The 22,810-nt window shown below is 33.7% G+C and overlaps 3 protein-coding genes across 3 annotated transcripts; 1 reads left to right on the forward strand and 2 right to left on the reverse strand.

The window, feature by feature from the left end:
• LOC109336033 (probable polygalacturonase) lies at positions 964-4,961 on the forward strand. The gene is made up of 7 exons (XM_019572374.1): positions 964-972; positions 1,304-1,430; positions 2,006-2,323; positions 2,729-2,849; positions 2,926-3,100; positions 3,244-3,314; positions 3,740-4,961. The coding sequence occupies exons 2-7, from the start codon at positions 1,413-1,415 to the stop codon at positions 4,432-4,434; spliced, it is 1,398 nt and encodes a 465-aa protein (XP_019427919.1). The 5' UTR covers positions 964-972; positions 1,304-1,412; the 3' UTR covers positions 4,435-4,961.
• Positions 6,199-7,808, reverse strand: LOC109336034 (auxin-responsive protein IAA20-like). Its single transcript, XM_019572375.1, has 4 exons — positions 7,540-7,808; positions 6,874-7,076; positions 6,673-6,772; positions 6,199-6,574 (listed from the first exon to the last, which is right to left on the reverse strand). The coding sequence occupies exons 1-4, from the start codon at positions 7,710-7,712 to the stop codon at positions 6,514-6,516; spliced, it is 537 nt and encodes a 178-aa protein (XP_019427920.1). The 5' UTR covers positions 7,713-7,808; the 3' UTR covers positions 6,199-6,513.
• Positions 10,419-15,834, reverse strand: LOC109336032 (protoporphyrinogen oxidase 1, chloroplastic-like). The gene is made up of 9 exons (XM_019572373.1): positions 15,288-15,834; positions 14,446-14,631; positions 14,236-14,320; positions 13,285-13,432; positions 13,128-13,208; positions 12,858-13,029; positions 11,660-11,819; positions 11,390-11,493; positions 10,419-11,031 (listed from the first exon to the last, which is right to left on the reverse strand). Exons 1-9 carry the CDS (start codon positions 15,699-15,701, stop codon positions 10,732-10,734), a joined length of 1,650 nt encoding a protein of 549 aa, XP_019427918.1. The 5' UTR covers positions 15,702-15,834; the 3' UTR covers positions 10,419-10,731.

Raw genomic sequence — 22,810 nt, forward strand, 5'->3', positions numbered from 1 at the left:
AATAGCTTTAATCTGTTCTTAAGTATTAATAACTAAAAAGGGATGATTGTGATTTGGGACGATGATGTTGCAGAGTTTGACAAGTGCAGCACTTAACCGGTTTAGTTTTATTGGGCTAATGTGTCAATGTCATTCACCGTTGTTCCTTTCATCCGTGCACCTCTAACTACCATTCTCCCTTTCTTTAATGTAGGCAACAAAAGATTTTTCAGATTGATTTGACATAAACTTCTTTATAAGAAGTCCAACAATTAAGTTTTCAGCTTTTTTCCATACAAATATTTATATAAAAAGTTAGAAAACTATTTTGGATATTTATTTCATTTTTATGTTCAATTTAGCATTTTAGTAATAATTAACTTGGGAAGGGATCCACTTAGGGTTGTTCATGCTAGAAAAACAAGTAAGGAATTAATAGTTTTTAATTAATTTGGGTGATTTTTTTGTCTGGCATTGTTGTGACTTGGTTGGATTCAAATTCTACTAGTAGTAGGGTAAAGGTGAGGGTTTTTATGTTGTTAAGGACTCCCATTTATCAATTCGGTTCCATTTTGGGAGCTATAGTAAATTACTAATAATTTATTAGTAAAAAAATCTGTTTTTAAAAGATAGAGAAAATCAACCATCTTTTTATGGTATCTTGTAATTGTCATGTAATTCTAATTTTTTTATTGATTTAGATCTCATATACATATATTTCAAAATTGAAAAATAATAACACCAATATTATATAATAATTGTTATTAATTTTTTGTACAACCTCATCTATATACTTAGTATTTTATAAAACAACAAATATGATAGATAATAGTAAGAAATTGGTTAAGGATGAACGAAACATAACACAACAGAACAGAACAGAACACAAAAGGTTTGTCACGAGAAACACAGATACGGTGAAAGTGTTGTTCTGTGAACCTTAGCATGCAAAGCTAAATTCCATTTTAATCTCTTACCTTAACTTCTCTCTCTCAATTTCTCTTTGTCTCTTTCTCAATCTCTCTATCACTCTGATTCACTACTTTGAGCAATACAATCCTTCATAACCACACAACCATAACCCGTGATCATCTCTTCATTGCTTCATATTCATTGTCTTCCACTTTCTCCATTCTCCATTCTCTCTCTCTGGGTACTTACTTCTATACAACCATAGAGAGAGAGAGATATTGAAGAAGGGTGAAAGGGGGGTCCTACTGCATAATTTTAGAACAGTCTCTATCAATGATTTTGTTTTATTTTACTTAGTTACTATTACTCACCCATCTAATCACTATCACTATCACACTTTCCATAACTAACCCTCTCTGGCTCTTATTCTTCACAAGGAGGATTTGGAATTAGTCATTGGTGGTGCCTCAAAAGCTCTGCTTTTTTTGGTTAGCTTCTTGGGCAAACCGGATCTCACTCTTATGAAGAGACCTTCAACTGTGAGTTTTCTTTTGATTTCATTATTGTTTTTTTAATTTTAATTTTAATTTTCTATATTAAGATTTAAGAGATTCTATGTTAAGCTTAGTAGTGGATGGAGTAAGTAAGATCTAAAAGTTAACTTTTTTTATATATAGATCAAGAACAGCATCATCAATTGGATCATTCACTCTCTACCTTTATATGATATGTCTTACTTGTTAACATCCATGCTAGTAAAGGGGAACATGGTTGTGATTAGTTTAGTATTCTATTGTTTCTTTTGTGGTGTTTTAAACATCTTTCTCTATTAACTGTTTGGCCAAAATGTAGCTGATCTGAGTACATTTTAAGTTTCAATTCATTCATTTTGACACATTTCAATTTCAATCAAATTGTCTATTGTTTTGTTATTTCATAATATTGATGCTATTGTATTAAGAATTTGAGATCTTACTCTTGTTGCAGTTGAAGAAGCATGTTAACTGCAATTCATGGTTTTATTAGAATTCCAACAAGGATGCTTATAATAGTGTTACTTTAGGTCATATTAGTTGTTAGACTGATAACTGACAGTGAAACTTTTCTCTTGCAGCTGGTGTATGTGATTCTTTTACTTGCATTGTTCAGTTGTACCCCATGGACAGTGTGGAGCAGCTCACTCTGCCATGAAGTAAACTCAGACGTTGTTCGGCCTCACAGCGTCAGTATTACCGACTTTGGAGCAGTGGGCGATGGGGTCACACTCAATACAAAAGCATTTCAGAATGCCATCTTCTACCTAAATTCATTTTCAGACAAAGGTGGAGCAAAGCTTTTTGTTCCTGCTGGCCAGTGGCTGACAGGAAGTTTCGATCTCATCAGCCATCTAACTTTGTCCTTGGATAAGGATGCAGTAATTCTTGGATCAATGGTAAGTCACTCAGTGTGGTGAAATGCATGAAATTGAGGATTAATGTAGCTGCAAATCATGTTTGTTTTCTAGCTTGACTTATTGCAGTTATTACTATGTAGAAGGCCACTTTCAGCTTAGAAGTAGTGCTACTATCCCATGCTTCTTTTGCATATTAATTAGTGTGGCAATGTTTTGTTATAAATAGTAGGCACTCCATGTGATATAATTTAATGTTAAGTTACCATGCAAGGATTAGTTTTTTACTATAACATTTGCGATGGTTGCAATCCATTTTAGTTAAGTTTGCATTTTATATATTGGGCTTTAGCCCAGAGAAATTGGAAGTTTAATTTGTTCAGAGCTTGCAGTCTCAATTATGATATGTATTGAGTGAAATCAAATGACATATCCTGCTTGTTACAGAACACTGATGATTGGCCAGTTGTGGATCCTCTACCATCTTATGGCCGAGGAAGGGAGTTGCCGGGTGGAAGGCATAAAAGCCTCATTTATGGGTGCAATTTAACTGATGTCATCATAACGGGTTGGTAATATTTAACAAAGAATCATCTTCTATACATATCATTAGATTTATTGATGCCATCGTTGTCTCAATGAAGGTAATAACGGCACTATAGATGGTCAAGGAAGCATCTGGTGGAGCAGGTTTCAGAACAAAACATTGAACTATACACGCCCCCATTTGGTTGAGTTGATGAATTCAACCGGGATTCGTGTTGCCAACTTAACTTTCAAGAATTCACCATTTTGGACTATTCACCCTGTATATTGCAGGTTTGTTTCCTTCAGAAGGATTGAGTTTATATTTTCTTCCTTATTTACTGGGTTTTGTGTACTTCCATTCCCATTTTAAAACTGTGGATAGTGAAGCTTTCATGATTAGGGGGAGATTTGAGACTGTTTTTCTGAATGAACAGCAATGTTACAGTTCAGAATGTCACAATCCTTGCTCCTCTTAGTTCACCGAACACAGATGGGATTGATCCAGGTTAGTTTTCTCCCTTAGGCTGGAAAGTCATACCCTGTGTAATTGACTATTTACAAGTTTTCTACATTGATTCCCAAAAGTCCAATGTTTCATATATTTTTGTCTGGTATCAATTTTCTGCCATTAATTGTTTTGAAGGAAAATTTTCATTTAACCGAAGGAAGGTGGAATTTTTAGATATCTGGTACATTATATAATGGAAGTATAGTTGAAAAGCAATGCATCTCTTAATGTTTTTTCCATTGCTTTGCTTGACTGGTCAGAAACTTTGACAAGGATAATTGTTTCAAAATTAGAGTAGTTAGTTTTTTCTGTTCCAGTTTAACTTTCTCTTCCCTATAGTTCACACTTAAAACTTTGTCAATTCATGCTAATTTCCTTGAAAAGACTCAAGATTCTCTTGTATACCTTTTAAATTTGTTCAGATTCTTCAGACAATGTATGCATTGAAGACTGTTACATAAGCACTGGTGATGATTTGATTTCCATCAAAAGTGGGTGGGACGAATATGGGATTTCATTTGGTCGTCCCAGTACGAACATTATTATCCACAGGCTCGTCGGGCAAACAACAAGTGCAGGGATTGCTATTGGAAGTGAGATGTCTGGAGGTGTATCAGAAGTCCATGCAGAAGATATTCAGATTTTTGATTCACGTAGTGCAATCAGAATAAAAACGTCTCCTGGCAGGGGCGGTTATATAAGAAACATCTATATCGCTAACTTGACCTTGGCTAATGTAGATATTGCTATTAGGTTCAGCGGTTTATACGGAGAACATCCAGATGATGCTTATGACCCAGATGCTCTACCTATAATAGAAAGGATTACTGTCACGGATGTGATTGGGGAAAATGTCAACCGCGCAGGCCTTTTACAGGGTATACAAGGTGACCATTTTGTCAATATCTGCCTATTAAACATCACCCTTAGTGTGAGAAAAAAGGTTCCATGGAACTGCTCTTATGTTAAAGGTTACTCTGACTTGGTGTCTCCGGAAATTTGTGAGCCTCTGAAAGAGAGAATATTCCCTGAGCATTCATCAGACTGTTACTATTTATCAAATCCCTTGAAGAGTTCGAGTAATCGGAATAAGGGTGGTTGGTTGATGTCTTGGTGAATTATGGAGTTTCAAGCATTCTGCTATATAGCTGAAATTTGATTGGTGCATCACTTCAACCGGACAAAATTTACCTGCCATAAACAGCTGAGTGCAGTTGCGGATTTTAAATACGGGGATTTGCAGCTCTCTCACATTGTTCACAGACTTCTCTCTGTGTCTGCAATTTGGTCTTTAGCCCTCATGTATTCTAACTTTTAAATGCATCTACTTGTGTGTTTCATTGAGTTTTCATTTATTTTCCATTGTATATGTGGGCAGATATAAAAAAATAAACAGGATTCCGATGATTTATGTGATGGAATAGATCCTTCACAACAAACTCTGCTCAAAAGAAGTAAAATATCAGTTATGGTTGTTTTTGCCTTGTTGACATTTGCCGTAACGGATGTAGAAGTTAATCTCCAAGGTTTCATGTGTGCTGTATAGCAGTTTTATCAACAACTTCACTGTATCTTAGTATCATATAATGTTTCTGCTCCACAATGATGGCATATGGAACTTATTTCAAATTTTATTGTTGTTTCCTTTTCTCATGTCATTTTGTGTATTATGGATTGGAATAATTGTGGCTGTGGATGAGTGCTAATTGGTGAATGCAACTTAATCATAAATGAAAGCATGGTTTTGTTATTTTGAAGTTCTTGTAATTTGTTTTTTGTCTCAGTGTTGAAGTGTTTTCAGAATGTACTTTCTACTAGAAAAATCAACTCTCTTGTTATATGCGTTAATTATGCTATTTGCAAGATTGGTTTGTCTTTTTTACTTTGGTTGTGACTGTCAATGGGTTCAGTAAATGGATTTTTTGTTTCGGTATTAATCAATGGTATCTTGTCACACTACGCGTAAGGAACAAATCATTTTCGTGCTCCAAGAGAGTGACACTCAGAGATCGAACCTACGCAACAAATGAAGTTTTGGTGCTTGACAAATCTACTGTTTTGGCTGCTAAAAAAATGTTACTGTTCTGTGAGCTTGAGTTGTTGATGGCTGTGAAATATTGTTTGGTGTAATGTTATAAGTTAGCTTGGTTCATTTTTCCACACTTCTGAAATAGTGTTCTATGAAGGCAATCTTTGTTTAGTCTTCGCATTGTTATGACTATTAACAAGAATCAATGAAATTCTTTATACATAAGTCTGTTTTTATCAATGCCTATTTTCACAAATGACAAGTTATATGCCTCTGTTTCAAGCGCAAAATTAAGTAGCAAACTGAGATTAGTGTTTAACTATGATAATTTATTAAATAATCACTTTAACATATTTTTTAATAAAGGCTTACTATTACTATTTTGACTATTATCTGTTACATTTTTTAACTATTACCTAGCGGATGAAAAATAGACATGTCTTGGCTTAGATTTCTATTAATCACTAAAAACAGAGTTAGATTTGTATTTAGTTGGAATGACGTTAACATACACATCAAAACTCAACATTTGTACATGTCTAGACATTCTAGTATATCAGTCCCTTTTTTGTTCCTTATTTGGGGCACATCACCAATTTCAACCTTGCTTCCTTTTCTTCTTATGCAAATATAATTAATAACTAAGTTTTAATCCTATCCATGATTGTAAGACTTAAATTTATTGTTCTCACAATTTTTATATGAGAATTATTCTCACTTGAGTAGCTAAGTTAGATAGCTCTGATTAATGATTACACAAATTAAATCATTTATATTATGTGCGATAAAAATTAAGTTGGTTCAAAAGTTATCAAAATTGATTCTTAATTAAACATTTTCATTTGACAAAAGATGCATAGAAAATAAGTAATTTTTATGACACTTCAAAACACTTCTCTATTTCAAAATTATCCTAATTATAGAAAATTATGAAGAAAAAAATTAATATGCATTGGAGGGAAACATATCCTTATATAACCCTTCATTTCCTTCCCCTTGTTCATCCTTTGATTTTGCTCATGATTTCTTCCATTGGCACTATCCAAAAGCATACTAATCATGGTCCTTAGTGATCAAATCATTAATATCAAGTCTCCCCTATATAGGACAAAAATTAAAATCACAAAAAGGAGGAGAGACATGTTTGTGCCATATAAATGCTATGATTTAACACCCAAATGCATCAACCCTTGTGATCTTCAACCTCTTTACACTTGATAAGAACATCCTACATGACCAAAACATGAAGTAACAATAACATTAATGTCAATGTTCAAAAGGGTAGAAAATGCAATGGTGAGAGAAACCATAGTTATTATTACTTACTTCCAAGGAACATCACCAACCATAATCAAATCTCCTTCTCCATCCTCATATGTTAGCACATGACATCTCTCTGGTTGTACTCTATCCATCTCATTCCCCCCTACACAAAAAATGCACAACACACACCTTGTTATTTTACTTAAGATGAAACATAACAAATAAATAAATGTGAGATGATATAAGGGACCATATAGAGTTTACATAGAATGGTAGTGTCAAACATTTGTTCAAGAGTTCTCACTAACTCTAGGTACCCATCATGAGCTAATAGATTGAGTTTTCTGCCAATAGGAATGCCTTCCATATACACCTTCACAAAGAAGTTTCCATGATCAATGCAATCATTTACTTCAGCACCTTGTGATGAACTACTTAGATGTGCCTGCATTTGTTGCCACTGCCCCCTAATATGAGAATGATACAAACATTTAAGGTAAAAGATTAAACCAAGCTACAAATTAACCCATGTGGCATAAAAAAAACATTTTTTAAGGCTAATAGTTAAATTATGGGATGGAAATTCATTGCTAGCTTGGTTTTGTTTAAGGTATCAAATTTGATATCTTGTGAAAATAATATAAAAAGACAACAGTTTTTTTCTTCCCTTATATGGTTTTTAGACTCTACTCAAATTACTCTAGGTCCAATGTAACTTCACTATAAGAAGGTTCTATAAAAAAAATGAATAATATCTTTTCCACTATTAGAGATAAAAGATTTTTTCTCATTGTAAATAAAATAATACAAGTGTTATTACATTTTTGTTTTTTCTTTGGTTTTTCACACCATTTCTCTCTTACCAGAAAGGATTCTGACTCAAAAAAATATGAATTGAAATTGATAATTGAATATTTTTGTATACCAAACCTTGACATAGAAGTGCCAACATGTTGAGTGGTGGGAATGCTGAGCCCAAGCCTAAGATCTGTATGAAGTTCTTCACTATTTTGGTATGTGAGAGAGGATGCAGTTGAGATAAAAGGGTTCATGTTGTTGCTATTGATAGATGATGAGGAATTAGAACTAGAGTTTTTTCTCATTGTGGAACTAGCTAGATGACAGATTAAGCCGCCACCTTAATGGACTTTATATAAACAAATTCATTAAGAAAGAGAATATGAGTAGTTCTATGAATGAGACTTTGTCATTTCAGCTGCTATGCCACCCTGGCATTGACCATTTCTACGTGCCCTTTTACATTCTCCTATGTGATTGGTAGATTTGATATGTTGTCATAGTAGCCGACAATTACATGTTTCTACTAGCCAAAATCTACTTGGGTGTTCGTGGTCTGAATATGTTTTCTTATTGGAAAGTTTAACATATGCTTCTTTATTTATGTTCAAAGTAATTAAGTGTGTTTGCAACATTTGACTCAAAAGGGGATTAAAGGCTGAAAAAAATAATGAAATGTTGAAAAGTTGAGTTAAAAATTTATATTTGATGCGCTTATGATAGTGGCAGTGCCATATGCTAGTGAGCGTGTGTACATGCACATCCTATAAATTTTTTTTGCCCATAAACTCAATTATTTACAAGTTCACAAATGATAAACCTAACATATATCTTAGTTTATAAGTTACGGACTGATCAAATTAAGGCTTATAAGTCCTATGTTTTAATAAAAAAAACCTTAAATAAAAGTGTCAAAAAAATTCATTAGCTCACTTGTAAGCTATTCAATGATATTGTAAAACACTCACTAAGACTATGGTCGATGTAACTAGTTCAAGATTTTTATGATTAAAACACTTCAATAGTGGAAATTTGAAGAGAATGTTGTAGTTAATACAGAGACAATCGTTAGACAAAGCTTGTGGTTAGTAGTATATTGAGTCTCTTACTCTTCTTATGATAAATGAATAAACCAATGTTCAATGGATATAATCATCGTGTTGCGCATGAGACTAACCTTGGTTAAAGAGACCATATGTATAAAGACATTGGTACACGTGAGGCTACAAAAATTGCTGTAATAAATCAAGAAAAACACATTGATGTGTTTAGTACTTTGTTGAAACGCTCTATGAACAGCACACAAATCATAGAAAATATATACGAGGCCTGATTTTTTACAAGTATTACATCACTTCTTTTTATGTGGATTCATTTTCCTTTTTATTTATGTTATGGGTACTTTTTGTTTTTTGGTAATAAATATCTAAAGCAATTTTACGATAATAATCAATAAATGAAGAAGAAAAGGGCATAATTGCATCGTGAAAAACGTGTCAAGTATTGATATGTTTAATGACCATCTCTAATAGTAAAATGAAACACGAGCTAGGGTTTAGGGGACAGGAAATCAACTCTATTGGATAGCATAAGAAAGAACAAAGATCATCTAAGTATGAAATGAATATCAGTTATCCTTAATTATATCTCATTTAATCAAATTTTAACACATAATAAAAAGTAATATAATTTTAACTTTGTTTTCTACTATTTACTTTTTTTTAATAAATGTCAAAATTTGATTGGACAGAACAGAATTTGGGAACTGCTGATATTTATTCATAAATATGAAGCATTAAAACACATGTTAGAAATACACTTGCTTTTGAGTTTTTTTTAATAAACAAAAGAATCAAACTGAGGGGAGGGAACAAGAATATTAATATATATTCACGTGTCTAACGCGAAATTCTTCACCCTAGTTACATGTTATAGATTTTGCTATTCATGTTGATTAACAAGTTGAAGAGGGAACAACGTAGTTGCTTGGATCTGAAGAAAAGGCAATGGTAGCTAAGTAAAGAGGGATATTTGACAATAAATTTTAAAACAACAGAAAAAGAGAAAAATATGGTAAAATGTTCCCCACCATCCCAACCTTAAGGTTGCTTGAATTAGCTATCAATGTATCAATGTGTCATTTGGTCTCCAGATCATAGAAAAGCAAAGCGTAACTCATGTCCACCTTTTTTTAAAGTCGCCCCTGTTGTTCAGTAAATGTGTCTAATTGTCATGTGAAGACCATTTAGTCTAATTTCTTTGTCCTTGTTTTTCATTGCTTGCCTTCTCCGTCATCATACTCCTTTGGAATTCTTAGCTTCATTAATTTGTCAAACTCAATCATTTTACATGGGAAAATACAATGGAGCCAGGAAAGATGCCAGAGCCTGAACTATTTGGCAGCCTATGTGGATTGTGGAATGTACATGTCATTTAAGTTATGACAAATAAGTCACAGAATTTGTTCATGAAAGGGTTCTCATTTGTAGAGAATCATCAATCTAACAATATGCCAAAAAAACAATTCTAGCAACCTTGTTCGGGCAAAAATATTCGGTCAATATATGTAACTTTTCAAATCTCCATTAAGATTAAACATAGTGAGACACTAACTATACAGTTTGACCCGTTCTTAGTTTCTAATTTTCAATTACTGCATACTGATATCAGGGTTTTAGTAAGGGATTTGTTTTTTGTTGGCTGACTTTACTAAAATATTTCTTAAGAATATAAAATGATGTTTATATAAATAATATATTTAATACATTGAAAAGAGTGTTATATATAAAGAATTCATTCCAAAAGAATGTGCATCATCTAGCATTTACCCGTTGTATAACTTCATGAACTCTAGATTCAGCTACACATCCTGTTTAACCTCTTCTCTCCCCATTAATATCAGCATATCATCATTCATCACCCTTGGGGCGAAAATAAAAGCCACTTAATAGCTCAAAATAAGAAACCATTAATCATCTGCAAAATGAAAAACCATCATCCAAACAAAATACACAGTTTTGAAGACAACTTATAATCAATTTGTAACCCGTGAAATTGTTGCAAGTATTGGCTAGATTTACTGACACAAAGAGGATAAAATCTCCTAAGCCTGTTAAATTAGGGGGGGATGGAGTAGCAAAGTAATAGGTACCTGCTAGATACACATCAAGTAGATAATAGATAGTGAATAAAATATTAAGAGGATTTACATCTACTTGCAAAAGAAGCCACATTAGCTTGAAGTTACATATTCGAGAAACTTAATCACTACAATCCAATGGAATACGAAAGTCCCACCCATTTCCTGAAAACAAATATAGCAAACTATTTGTAAACTCTCTGAGAGAGAAAATCATTTACTTCAGCTGCCACCTCATAAGCTCCCTCAACACATCGTCCCAAGGCAACACCTGCCACATAGTTACCCCCAAGGAACAGCCCCTCAAACCCAGAATTTTTCAGAGAACCTTTAGCAACATCTAGGAGATCAAGATGGCCAATTAGGAACTGGGGAATAGCTTGTGGCCACAGTCTCACGCCCAATGCTAGTGGATCCTTAGCATTTGGGTTTATAAGGATTTTTCTCAAATCTCGATCAACTGCTTCAACAAGTTCACTTTCCGTCTGCCATTAAACAAGAGACTTTAGGAGGAATAAAATAAAAAAGGAAAAAAGCTAATAATACAGATGTAAAATATCGTAAACAGTCATGGATCCAAGCATATGAAATAAAATAAAAGAGATGATGGCATGATGCATGAGACTAGGAATCACTAATGATCAAGACATAAGCATTTGATATGAGACTCGAGTTGTTTCAAATAGCCAAACAGTGTGGTGGCAAAAATGATGAATGGATCTTCCTACCATCCATGAAGTTTTCCAAGAAAAACTAGACAAATTCATCTTCAACCAATTTGATAGCATGACAGCTCAAACAATTGCATCAATATTACATGTTTGTGTTTCATAAATGTCACACCTTCGATAAAATTCCAGGATTAGTTGCCCCTCCAATGTAATTCAAGAGTAGAACCCTTCCAGGCGGAGCTCGGTTAGGGAAAAGTGATGAGCTGTATATAGTTCCTGTCAAACCCACAAATATGTTATTTCCTTCATTATTAAACCTTCCAAAAAACTACAACGTATTCCAAATACCCAATTCGTACTTGGATGGTAATACTAAAAGAGCATATGACAAGTTAGAAGTGCTATAAGCATCTACTTTTGCTTTGTAAAATTAAGTAGTTACCTAATGTTTCCACTCCTTGGGTACGTGGATGCAATTGCCCGAACCCCTTGAATTCACCATCTATCAAGCACTCTGATCGAATGGCTTCTTTTGGATAGGATACGGAAACTGCAGCAACAGGAGGGTAATAAAACTTTGAAAGTGCATCTGCAGCGGCAGCCTATAAAAAAATATTGAAAGGTTGTCATGAGTAATCACCCCCAGTGTATAACTTGAGGATTATCATGCCACAATTTGCTCATTCAACAACATTGGTTGCGTACATATCAAATAAATTATTTGTTGACAAGCATTCTTGATATTAGACTAAAGCAAAAGCCTGTCTTAAAGGGACACGAGGTCCCAAAACCCTGCCTTTAGATGTAGATCACTGGTGTACCATATCCTCAAAAGTTTATTAGGCTTTCTAAAAATTTCAGTAAATGGTAATTTCGTGGGCAGGCACAAAAAATAACGATCTTTGAAATGAGGATATTGTTTATTCAGCCTTATAGGCAGCAAGATATTTTACACGTACACAGTACCCAGAGCAAGTACAGCAAGCTTGTGTCCTGCACTAGTTTGATTATAAGTTACAAAATTATCCATATTTGTAAATTTCCAAATGATAATATAAATTTTAGGAAGTATGGTTGTTAGAGAATATCGGGGTTACCACTTACTAGGTTATTAGTATTATGTTAGTGGATTTAGCCTTGTACTAGTATTAATAGTACTCACCTGATCTAACTATTGGTATAAACAATGGCACTGGGATAATATTTTGTACCATATCTACATTTTCAGTTAATGCTTAGAAGTTGGTAGCGGTCTTTCCATTTTTTCCTCATCCCTATCCCCTGAATCCATAATTATTCAACAACGGTAACTCATGCTATGAAGTTGTGGACAGTAAGGAAAATATCTGGGCTTGATAGAGTATAATTCTTTCTATGTAATGTATAAATCAAAAAAGGTTGCATAAGAAATCAATTATGTTTCTTTAAAAGCCAGAGGATGATAAATAACTCATATGCAACCACAGGCACACAAGTATATACACAAAAAACAGGCAAAGAAAACTAAGGATCTGCAATTAGATACCAAAGCATGCAAGCTTACACACACAGTTGCAATAAGTCATGTGGTCCAAGTTCAGGTATTCCACTGATCATCTTGCGAATAATTGATATGATGCCCTATTGGAAAAGGAACTTACAGACAGAGGACGCAGCAATGTACTAGCAACGGAGGAAGGAACGGTCATGACAACAGTTTTGCTCTTCAAAGAAACCACTCCTTCTGGTGTTTCGTATGTCAAACTGTACCCTCCATCATCCAGTTTAATAATACTTGAAAGCTTCCAAGATAACTTCACTTTGTTACCTAACCTGTCATCAGGAACACAATACACAAGGATCACCCATCTTCAGAATAATGGTAAAGTGGTAAATCAATTAGAACATTAGTATAAGGCAACATAGAGTACCTTGCAGAAATTGCCTCTGGCAACATGGTAAGTCCCTTTCTGAAAGATCCAACAGTTTGGCCCTTTGGCTTTGGTAGACGCCTACATGATTACTTGAATTAGTGAAACAGCCCTAAATTATGGCAAGAATCCAGAAACTCCAGAGCAAATATATTACGGATCTCGAGGTTGTTTAGAAGTTTTATTTTTCTCTTGTAATGCTTTGAAAGTACCACCAATAATGCTACCACCAGTTTGTTCCAGCTTCCAAACTTTCCCAAATGCTGCTTTCATACTTAATTTCGAAGGATCACCTGCATAGACACCTGTATATGACAAAAATCAGGTAAGCAATCAGATTTCCAACCAAAACAACTGCTTGAGACAAACAGTAGTGAACTCAGAATTGAAAAGTAGGAAGGGCTAAGCTCATTACTAATCCCTAATTAAGAACAAAAAAAATAAAGGATGCGCACAAGGTTTTTATCAGTTTATGGGGCATTGTAGCTGATTTGTATAATCTTTGCGGTAAGTTCTTGTTCAGTCGTTGATTTGTGCATCTCCTTAAACCACACACATAAGTGGGAAATGGAAGATAGGAAAACGGTGCATTTGTTGAGACTTGAGATAATGTCATGAATCAAGTTTAACTGTTCTAATATGTCAAAACTAACACATGCCGTCAATTGTGAATGACCAATTAGGAAAGAGTACAGGAGCTACTTGACAAATGTATTCCCCATCATTAACCCCAGAAAACTCATATATAAAGTTGAGTTTTACACGGTGGTTTAAAGGGCACCACATAATAATCACAAAGATAGTGAAAAGATCTAAATGTCCAGGCACAGGCACTTATATTTCAAGTCTCATGTGCATATAGAAAAGTAGAAAACTATCAAGATTTGAAATATTCTATTAGGAATCTAAGAAAGTTCTTATTCTACAATAAGGCTAAAATTGTTCCTCGTGATGGATTACATTTGATTAGACTATAACTGTACATTACTATGCCCAAAAGAATATAGAAACCTCTATCAGAAAATACAATAAGAGGTTGGTGGAAAAGAATAACAAGAATAATATAAAAGAGAGAAAACAGTGAATGATATAGATTATTGCCGCTTACCTGAACAAAAAGGCTCTATCAAGCGTTCGAAAACCTCATCACCAAGGTTACGACGCACAAATTCTTCAATTGATTCCTCATGACCCTGTCACCTTCGTCAATATTATATTCTGAGAAAATCAAATTAAGAATGTGTGTCCTCTATCCTTCTGGATATTGCATTCGACACACTACATAGTTAAACAAAAGAAAGGGATAAAGAGGACACACTGGAGGAGGAGGCCGAATCCCAAGTGCACCAAAGCCAGCCCTGAGCTTACCACCAATGCTCATCAAGTCAAAGAAAGGTAAATCAGTCGGATTTGCAGGTATTGGCCTCAACTTTCCATTCCACAATACAAATCGAGGCGCGTTAGGATCGCCAAGAACAAGATCATCCTTTAGACCACTGTCCACCTGCCAAATGCAACAAACAAAAATCAACAATTCAACTGGAAACATTGAATAGTACCACAAAACCACATTGCTACATGCAAAAAATTCAGACCACCTGATAAATTTACCACTACATCCTGATTCAAAAGTTTATCTAATTAGTGAAAGTAACAAAGGGTGCGTTTGGGTAAACAGTTTAGTTAAGCGCTTAATCATAAGTGTTTATCACATGGGAGCTTATCAATTTCTTATAAGTTTGTTTTAACTTACTTCAACAATCTTGAAGGTCATAAACTATGTTCATAACCTTTTTCCAAAATACCTGCTCAAAATGACGTTTGGAAGAGCTTAGAGTGTTTTATTGGACTAATGAGAATAGCTTATCATCTCTCTAAAGATCCTTTTTAACTATTTCAAAAAATAATCTACTTGACCAAGAGCTTAATTAAGATCTTTATCCAAACACGACCTAAATGCATCAATGATTAAATAATAATAATTTTAACAACTAAGATTACCAATCGCTCTCTAATTACTCACGGAATCCAATTGTAGATGAGATAGAGAGATTAACGATATCAATTTCCATAAGCGCGTAGCATTTAATCAAGGCATAGATTAACAATAACACTAATAGGAAAAATGCTATAAAAGAGAAAGGGAACAATTTAACGCACCACCATGGTAAGCATAGGATCAGATGGCTGAAAACTGTTAGGACCTTCTTCCCAAAGATAACCATCCCTCTCAACGGTTATAATATTGCCGCCCACTCGGTCTCTAGCTTCCGTCACGACGACATTGGCGGCGGCAGCGTTGTTGGAAAGGACTTGTGCGATGCAGAGGCCGCTGACTCCGCCGCCAACTACCACGCAGTCAACGTGCCCGGCGTCGTAATTCGGTACGGCGGTGAGTTTAGGAGATGACGTGGCAGACTCCCCGGCGATGGAGCAACGTACGTTAGGGTTAGTATAGGAGCGAGTGCGAGGGAACAGAGAACGTGTAGAGAGAGAGGTGAAGGAATGGAGTGAGGAAGGGAGAAGAAGGGTTTGGGTTGGGGGGAATACGATGTCGTTTAGGAAGGGAGCCATGGCAAAACGATTCTGAGACTGAGACTGAGACTGAAATGGCTTACTTCAACTTCGTTATCTTATTGATCATTCAAGAAGCACCGTTGCCTTGCCTATCCCCTAAGCGCTAATGCGCTATCTGCATTTGTCATTCGGGCAACAAATTTGTTGGTAACTTCATCCTTTGTTAGTCATGTAAGGACGAGATTAATTGACTAATTATTTATTATCATGTTTATATTAGATTCGTTAATTAATTATAGTGTTTATATTAATTAATACCACTCAAATAAATCTTATTTGAATAGTATATATAATATGAAAAGAACAATCATTTATGTTGTTGTGAGTTATATATTTATCTAGAATAATTAATTAGGAATTAAACATCATTGGGTTGGCTAAAGGTCGAGACCAATAAATAAATAATGTAATATCATATATATGCATTATTATTGTAGAAATTTATATACATTTATTCTATTATCTACTATCTCCTAAATAAATTTGATTATTTGACTGTATAAGCTATGACAGGAGGAGAACATATCTTCTCTTTAGTAAAATGTGTCATATGTGTATTCGATGTTTTTTTTGTTTCTCATATGTATTCTTGCACTAGAAGCAATCATATCTGAGTTGGAAAATCTACAAATATATAGGGCTAACTCTCCCAACGGACATTTTTTGATGTAATTGATCACATGGATGATCACACTATATAGGATAAAATATATAATCCAATAAATAAAAACATAAAAGACTTATCCTTACCTGTCATTAAATATTGGTTGTCAAATAAAAAATCTATATAATGTGAGAAAGATATGAAGTTTCCTTGTACAAAACGTGGAAAAATAGTAAGAGCAAATAAGTGAGAGCCAATGGTATATTGAATTCGAGAAAAATTTTCCTAGAGACTAATACAACATATCACTTTTAAAGATAACCAATAGAATAATGACAACTCATAAAAATTAAATTTTAATATGAAATAGATAAATAAAAATAAGTATTAATTTTTAATCTCATAATTTTCTCCTCACTTATCTCTTCCTTATTTGCCCTTTCTTTTATGCAGCAACTTACCTTTCATCTCATTTTCTGTTTCTATTCTCATCCTTCCTCATTTCAATTTTTCTTCTTTCTTCTTCTCCATATATTTCTTTTTTTCTTATAACTTAAAGTATAATATGGGGCATGATGAACCTCAACCACTCAAAAATAATGAACCCAAAGATATTTTTGTTCGTCAAATTGTGAATAACATGGATGAAGCTTACAATCTATATCAAGCATACGCTTTCAAAATGGGTTTCAGTGTAAGGAAATGTCAGCAACAATTTTATGATAATGATAGAAAGAATATACGAATGAAGGAATATTATTGTTCTAAACAAGGGTTTAAGAACAATGAATTTCAAGGTTAAGTGGCTTATGAGATAGCAGATTCAAGAACAGGATGCCAAGCTATAGTGCAATTTAATGTCAGCAAAGAAGGAAATGGAAAATTATAAAACTAGTATTAGATCACAACTATGAGTTTGCCCAGCCCCATCAAAGACATTTGTTATGTTCTATGAGAAATATATCTGCTACTAAAGAAGATGTGATAAAGTCACTAGTAAATGCTGGTATGAGTGTTACAAATGCAAGGAGCTATATTGGGGAAGAGGTCGGTGGATTTGATAAGGCTGGTTCAAGAGTGAAAGATATGCAAAATTTTGTCTACACTCAAAAGGTGAAATCCATTGAAGTTGGTGATGCTCAATCTTTAGTGAATCAATTACAAAAAAGACAATCAGAAGATCCAATGTTCTACTACTCAGTCCAGTTTGACCAAGAGTCTCGTTTAACTAATGTCTTTTGGAGAGATGGTAAATCGAAACTTGATTATGATTGTTTTAGGGATTGTATGGTTTTTGATACCACTTACCGTACTAATAGATTTAATTTGATTTGTGCACCCTTTGTTGGTGTAAATCATCATTGGAAAATGTGATGTTTGGTTGTGCATTGCTAGCTAATGAAGCATCAGTTTCTTTTAGGTGGTTGTTTAAAGTATTTTTGCAGAGCATGGGAAACCAACAACCAAAAACAATCTTCACAGATCAAGATGCATCCATGGCCAAAGCAATTAGAGAGGTAATGCCAAATACATCTCATCCGCTGCGTTTATGGCATATAGCTAAAAATGCCCCTTCTCATTTGGGTGCTCTTAATTTAGATCATAAATTCCAAAGTTTGTTGCAAAAGTGCATGTCGGGTTGTGATTTAGGAGAAGAATTTGAAAGTACTTGGAAGGAGATGATGATTAAACACAATGGTCATAAATGGTTGGAGGACGTGTATGAAATTCGTCACAAGTGGAGCACTGCTTATAACAAGGAAATATTTTCGGCTGGTATTAAGTCATCTCAACGGAGTGAAAGTACAAATAGTGTCTTATCTGAGATTGCAGGTAAAACAACTAGTCTTACACAATTCTTTAACACATTTGACAAAATGGTAAAAAAAATGGCGACAAATAGAGGTTGAGAAGGACTTCAAGTGTAGCCAAAGTGCTTCCCCTCGAATTATAAATAGCAGCGACACTTTACGACATGCATCTAAAATATATACTCACAAGATCTTTAAACTTTTTTTGAAGGAATATCTTGATGGGACAGGGGGGAGCACTTCTGTAGAGATTAAAGTATGTGATAACTTGCCATATCACGAAGTCATATTTAATCAAATACCTAACAAGAAGCATATTGTGACATTTGACTCTTCTATTTACATGGTTAATTGTAGTTGTCACAAGTTTTAATTTATGGGAATTCTTTGTAGTCGTGCTTTGAGGATTTACAATATTAAAGGTATTTTGAGAATACCTGACCATTACTTTTTGAAAAGATGGTCAAAAAATGCCAGGTCCACCATTTATGAGCATATGGATGGGGGTATGGAGAAAGATTATGATGTTAGTCTTCTTTACCGCAATGTTGTTATGAAATCATTTTATAATTTGGTTTTGGAAAGTCAAGAACACAAAGAAACTCAACAAATTATGTGGAATTTACTTGATGTTGGAGTTGAGCGTGTGCAAGAATCTCTTTCTAAGCTCAATTTAAACCCATATGCAATAACAAATGACATCAATTCCACTCAAAATGCGAATAATGGACATGTTGTAGTTCTAAATCCTCTTATTGCAAAGACTAAGAGAATGCCTACTGCTCGAAAGAAAGGACATTTTGAGAAAAGGAAATGATCTACGACAATAGTGAAGAAAAATAAAGGTGAGAATTTATAAAATATGTTTTACCTCACTTGTATTATAATGAAATTGCATAATAACTTTTTTACCTGGAAATGTTGTATAATGTCTAATGTTTATTTTTGTTTACTGAGAAACAAAAAGAAAGAAGTAAGTTTTGTGATACCAATTACTATATCAATAGCTCTAGTATGCAATCAAGTACAATGTCACTATATAGGCCTATCATGCCTCAAATGGCTCCACCTATCATGCCTCAAATGGCTCCACCTCTAATGCCATTTTGCAGTCCACAGATTCTGCAACTAGCATTTGGAATGCAAAATATTGGACCAACACCGATTAGACCACATGCTATGAGGCAAAAGACAAGTGAAGATGGGAGTGGGAGTGCATTAGACCCCATGCTCTGAGGCAAAAGACAAGTCAAGATGAGAGTGGGAGTAGAAACCATGCTAATACTAGAGTGCATTATTTAACAATTATGAAATGAACTTATGTATTTATTGTCATCTTCTTATATAGTATATTTGTCAATGTAGTTTTGTAATGAGAATGACAAAATGAGTATGTTTGAAAAAAAAATGCAGACTAGTTTTGTAATATTATTGAGAATGATTGTATGGTATTTTAATCTAATGTTGAATGTTCAAGCAATAAAAATTTGCTCTATTTAACAATAAAGCCTAATACAGATTGATAAATAGATGATTCCTTTAAGTTGTTACAGATTGTTAATGTGTGTACATCAATCTCATTTACTTATTTCATCACATAGTTTCCCTTTTCTGTTTTCTAACATTTTCTTAGTCATTCATATCCTCTAAAACATGATAATTTAACCATGTTTCAAGAATTGATGATCAACTTATACAACTATTTAGATGCCGGAAGAAAACTAAATACTACAATTTCAACATTGTAATCATTTTACAATAACATTATGTCAATTCTGCTATATTATCTTGCTTGTATTTTTGTTAAACTTGCATAATTGATGGAGAATAATATATCACTTATTGAGAGGAGAATAATCTTAATTTTTGTTTATAAGAATTTGACATTGAGTACTTAGGAACTGATATATAATATTATCTGGTATATAATAGGAACTTCACATTAGCTTTTTTTCCTCAATCTCATTTCAGTTGTGTTGTTCTTTCTTATCTCCATAATCAATTTTGTACATACATGCTATATTTAGTGTGGAACTGTAGTGTTCATTTTTTAATAATTAATAATTAATAATACACACATGAAAGAACTCAAGTACTTAATAGATTGTGCACATTTGAAAAGCCAAGTGACTTTAGTTTTCTTATAGTGTAAAAAATTAAAAGGAAAAAAAAGAAAACACCTTGCACATTTCAGAAGCCAAGTTACTTTAATATTTTTATATCCCAACACAAATTAAGAAGAACATATGAAGAGAAGAAAGAGAAAGAGAAGAACATATGAACAAATAACTGGAAAAAAAAATGAGAAAGGGAAGAAATGCAAAAGGAAAGGAAAAAGAAAGAAGAAATATATGAAGAAGAAAGAAGAAAATTTGAAACGAGAAAAGAAACAGAAAAGGAGATGAAACGTAAGTTGCTGCATAAAAGAATGTGCATATAAGGAAGAGATAAGTGGGGAGAAGTGTTAAAATGGTAGGAGGCATGAAAAATATTTCTTGATGAATTAAGAAAGATGAAAGAAAAGAGTTTTATTCATTGAATATTGAAATGGATTGAATACAAAATTACATTGAATCCTTTATATAAAAGATAGAAAACTAATTATCATAACAAAACTAACTAACTCCAACTAACCCTTTTATTCTTAGAAGCTAATCCCTAGAGTTAGAACTAACCCAATCATACAATCTCACATATTCACATACACTATTATTTACATGATACAATATATTTCAACAGCCCCCTCAAACTGGAGAGTGAATATTCTGAACTCCCAGCTTGGAATTGATTTGAAGCTTGATTTGAAGTAATAACAACGCTTAACCACCCACGGCAGAAGCTATATCATCAAATGCTTAACCATCCATAGCAGAAGCTATATCTTTGCTTAACCACTATGGACAGAAGCTACCCATCCAATGCTTAACCATCCATGACAGAAGTTATATCTGAGCTTAACCATCATGAACAGAAGCGAACCAACCATTGATGATGAAAGAGAGAGAACGGATCAAAATCTTGATCCTAATGAGATGCTTCAAAGATGTGTAAACACACTATAATAATGTTGTGCGTTTATGAGAGGGGTGAACAAAATAGAGTATGAGTGAAATTGAGGGTAATATGAGAATGCGTTAATGCTTTCTTGGACTTGATTCATAAGTGAAATCTCATCAAACCATTTTCTAAGTCCTGGATGGGAGAAAATATTGATTAAGTATCTAAACTGTTCCACTTGAAATATCATCAACATGTGGAAGGTGTATGTCAAGATCATCAGAAACAGAGCCCCTTTGAATGCTCAATCCTTTCTTATTTGCCAAATGCAATAGACATATGAAGCACAAATGAGGAGAAATGTCACTAATAGTTGTGGTAGCTTTGCACTCCCTACGAAAATTAGCAAACATATTCTTGAAAGATACAATTTCTTGTTCAATTTTCCAGGAGTAATAGAAAATAAAGATACATATGATATAGGATTCAACCCTTCATCAGGACTTCTGGATGCATCCTCGACATGTATAATAATCATAGCTCTAGCAGTATCTTCATAAAATGGTGGAAGTACACCCAAAGCCTTTCTTTCGTAAATATGCACGTTCTTGAGGAAATGCAAAAATATTTGATGGCACACCCATGATTAATTACTTGAAGAAAATGATAAAGAAGAAGAAACCTGGAAAGAACTATAGAAAACATGGTGCAATTTTTGATAAACCTAATTGCTAGGATTCTACCACCATAGAGTTTGTGAGTAAAAGAACGTTGAGTATGAGGTGGAGAGGTTCTTGGCAGATCACATATTCACCCAAGTAAGTACCAAACTGTAAACAAAAATTCACCTTGAAGAAAGAATGAGAAAGGGTTTTGTGATGGATCCTTGTGAGTGTAAAGTTCATGCTCTTGGATGAGATGTCTCTGGAAGACTGTATATGTTTCCAACCTTTTTTTGTTGTTGTTGCTGTTTATCTCCATGGAATCCAAGAACTGGGAAGAAGGACCACCAACTACTGCAAACTTCTCTTCTAAGCCACTTTTAGAAATATTAGATGCAAGAATCGTAGATGTTGAATTACAGCCACCATTATATGTACCAAAACTCAAATGTGAGCAATCAACAACCAATGTAAAGATTGCAACAACAAAGTGAAGAAGATGAAAGGCATAAGCGGAAGCCATCAAAACAATAATTATCGCTCTGATACTATGTTAAAATGGTAGGAGGCATGAAAAATATTTCTTGATGAATTAAGAAAGATGAAAGAAAAAAGTTTTATTCATTGAATATTGAAATGGATTGAATACAAAATTACATTGAATCCTTTATATAAAGGATAGAAAACTAATTATCATAACAAAACTAACTAACTCCAACTAACCCTTTTATTCTTAGAAGCTAATCACTAGAGTTAGAACTAACCCAATCATACAATCTCACATATTTACATACACTATTATTTACATGATACAATGTATTTCAACAAGAAGAAGAAAGAAGAAAATTTGAAATGAGGAAATGAGATGAAAGGTAAGTTGCTGCATAAAAGAATGGGCAAATAAGGAAGAGATAAGTGAGAAGAAGATTATAAGATTAAAAATTAATACTTATTTTAATTTATCTATTTCATATTAAAATTTAATTAATTTAATTTTTATGAGTTGTCATTATTCTATTAACTGTCTTTAAA

The sequence above is a fragment of the Lupinus angustifolius genome, chromosome LG20 (genome assembly GCF_001865875.1).
Source record: "Lupinus angustifolius cultivar Tanjil chromosome LG20, LupAngTanjil_v1.0, whole genome shotgun sequence".
In the NCBI taxonomy this organism is placed as follows: Eukaryota; Viridiplantae; Streptophyta; class Magnoliopsida; order Fabales; family Fabaceae; genus Lupinus; species Lupinus angustifolius.

Coding starts and splice junctions, on each gene's coding strand:
- LOC109336033 (XM_019572374.1), top strand. Junction 3,101..3,243: donor ATTCACCCTGTATATTGCAG/GTTTGTTTCCTT, acceptor CTGAATGAACAG/CAATGTTACAGTTCAGAATG. Junction 3,315..3,739: donor CACAGATGGGATTGATCCAG/GTTAGTTTTCTC, acceptor AAATTTGTTCAG/ATTCTTCAGACAATGTATGC.
- LOC109336034 (XM_019572375.1), bottom strand. CDS start 7,712: ATGAGAAAAAACTCTAGTTCTAATTCCTCATCATCTATCAATAGCAAC. Junction 7,077..7,539: donor GTTGGCACTTCTATGTCAAG/GTTTGGTATACA, acceptor TTCTCATATTAG/GGGGCAGTGGCAACAAATGC. Junction 6,773..6,873: donor GTTTGACACTACCATTCTAT/GTAAACTCTATA, acceptor TTTTTTGTGTAG/GGGGGAATGAGATGGATAGA.
- LOC109336032 (XM_019572373.1), bottom strand. CDS start 15,701: ATGGCTCCCTTCCTAAACGACATCGTATTCCCCCCAACCCAAACCCTT. Junction 11,820..12,857: donor CATTGCTGCGTCCTCTGTCT/GTAAGTTCCTTT, acceptor ATTTTTTTATAG/GCTGCCGCTGCAGATGCACT. Junction 11,032..11,389: donor ATCCTGGAATTTTATCGAAG/GTGTGACATTTA, acceptor GTTTAATGGCAG/ACGGAAAGTGAACTTGTTGA.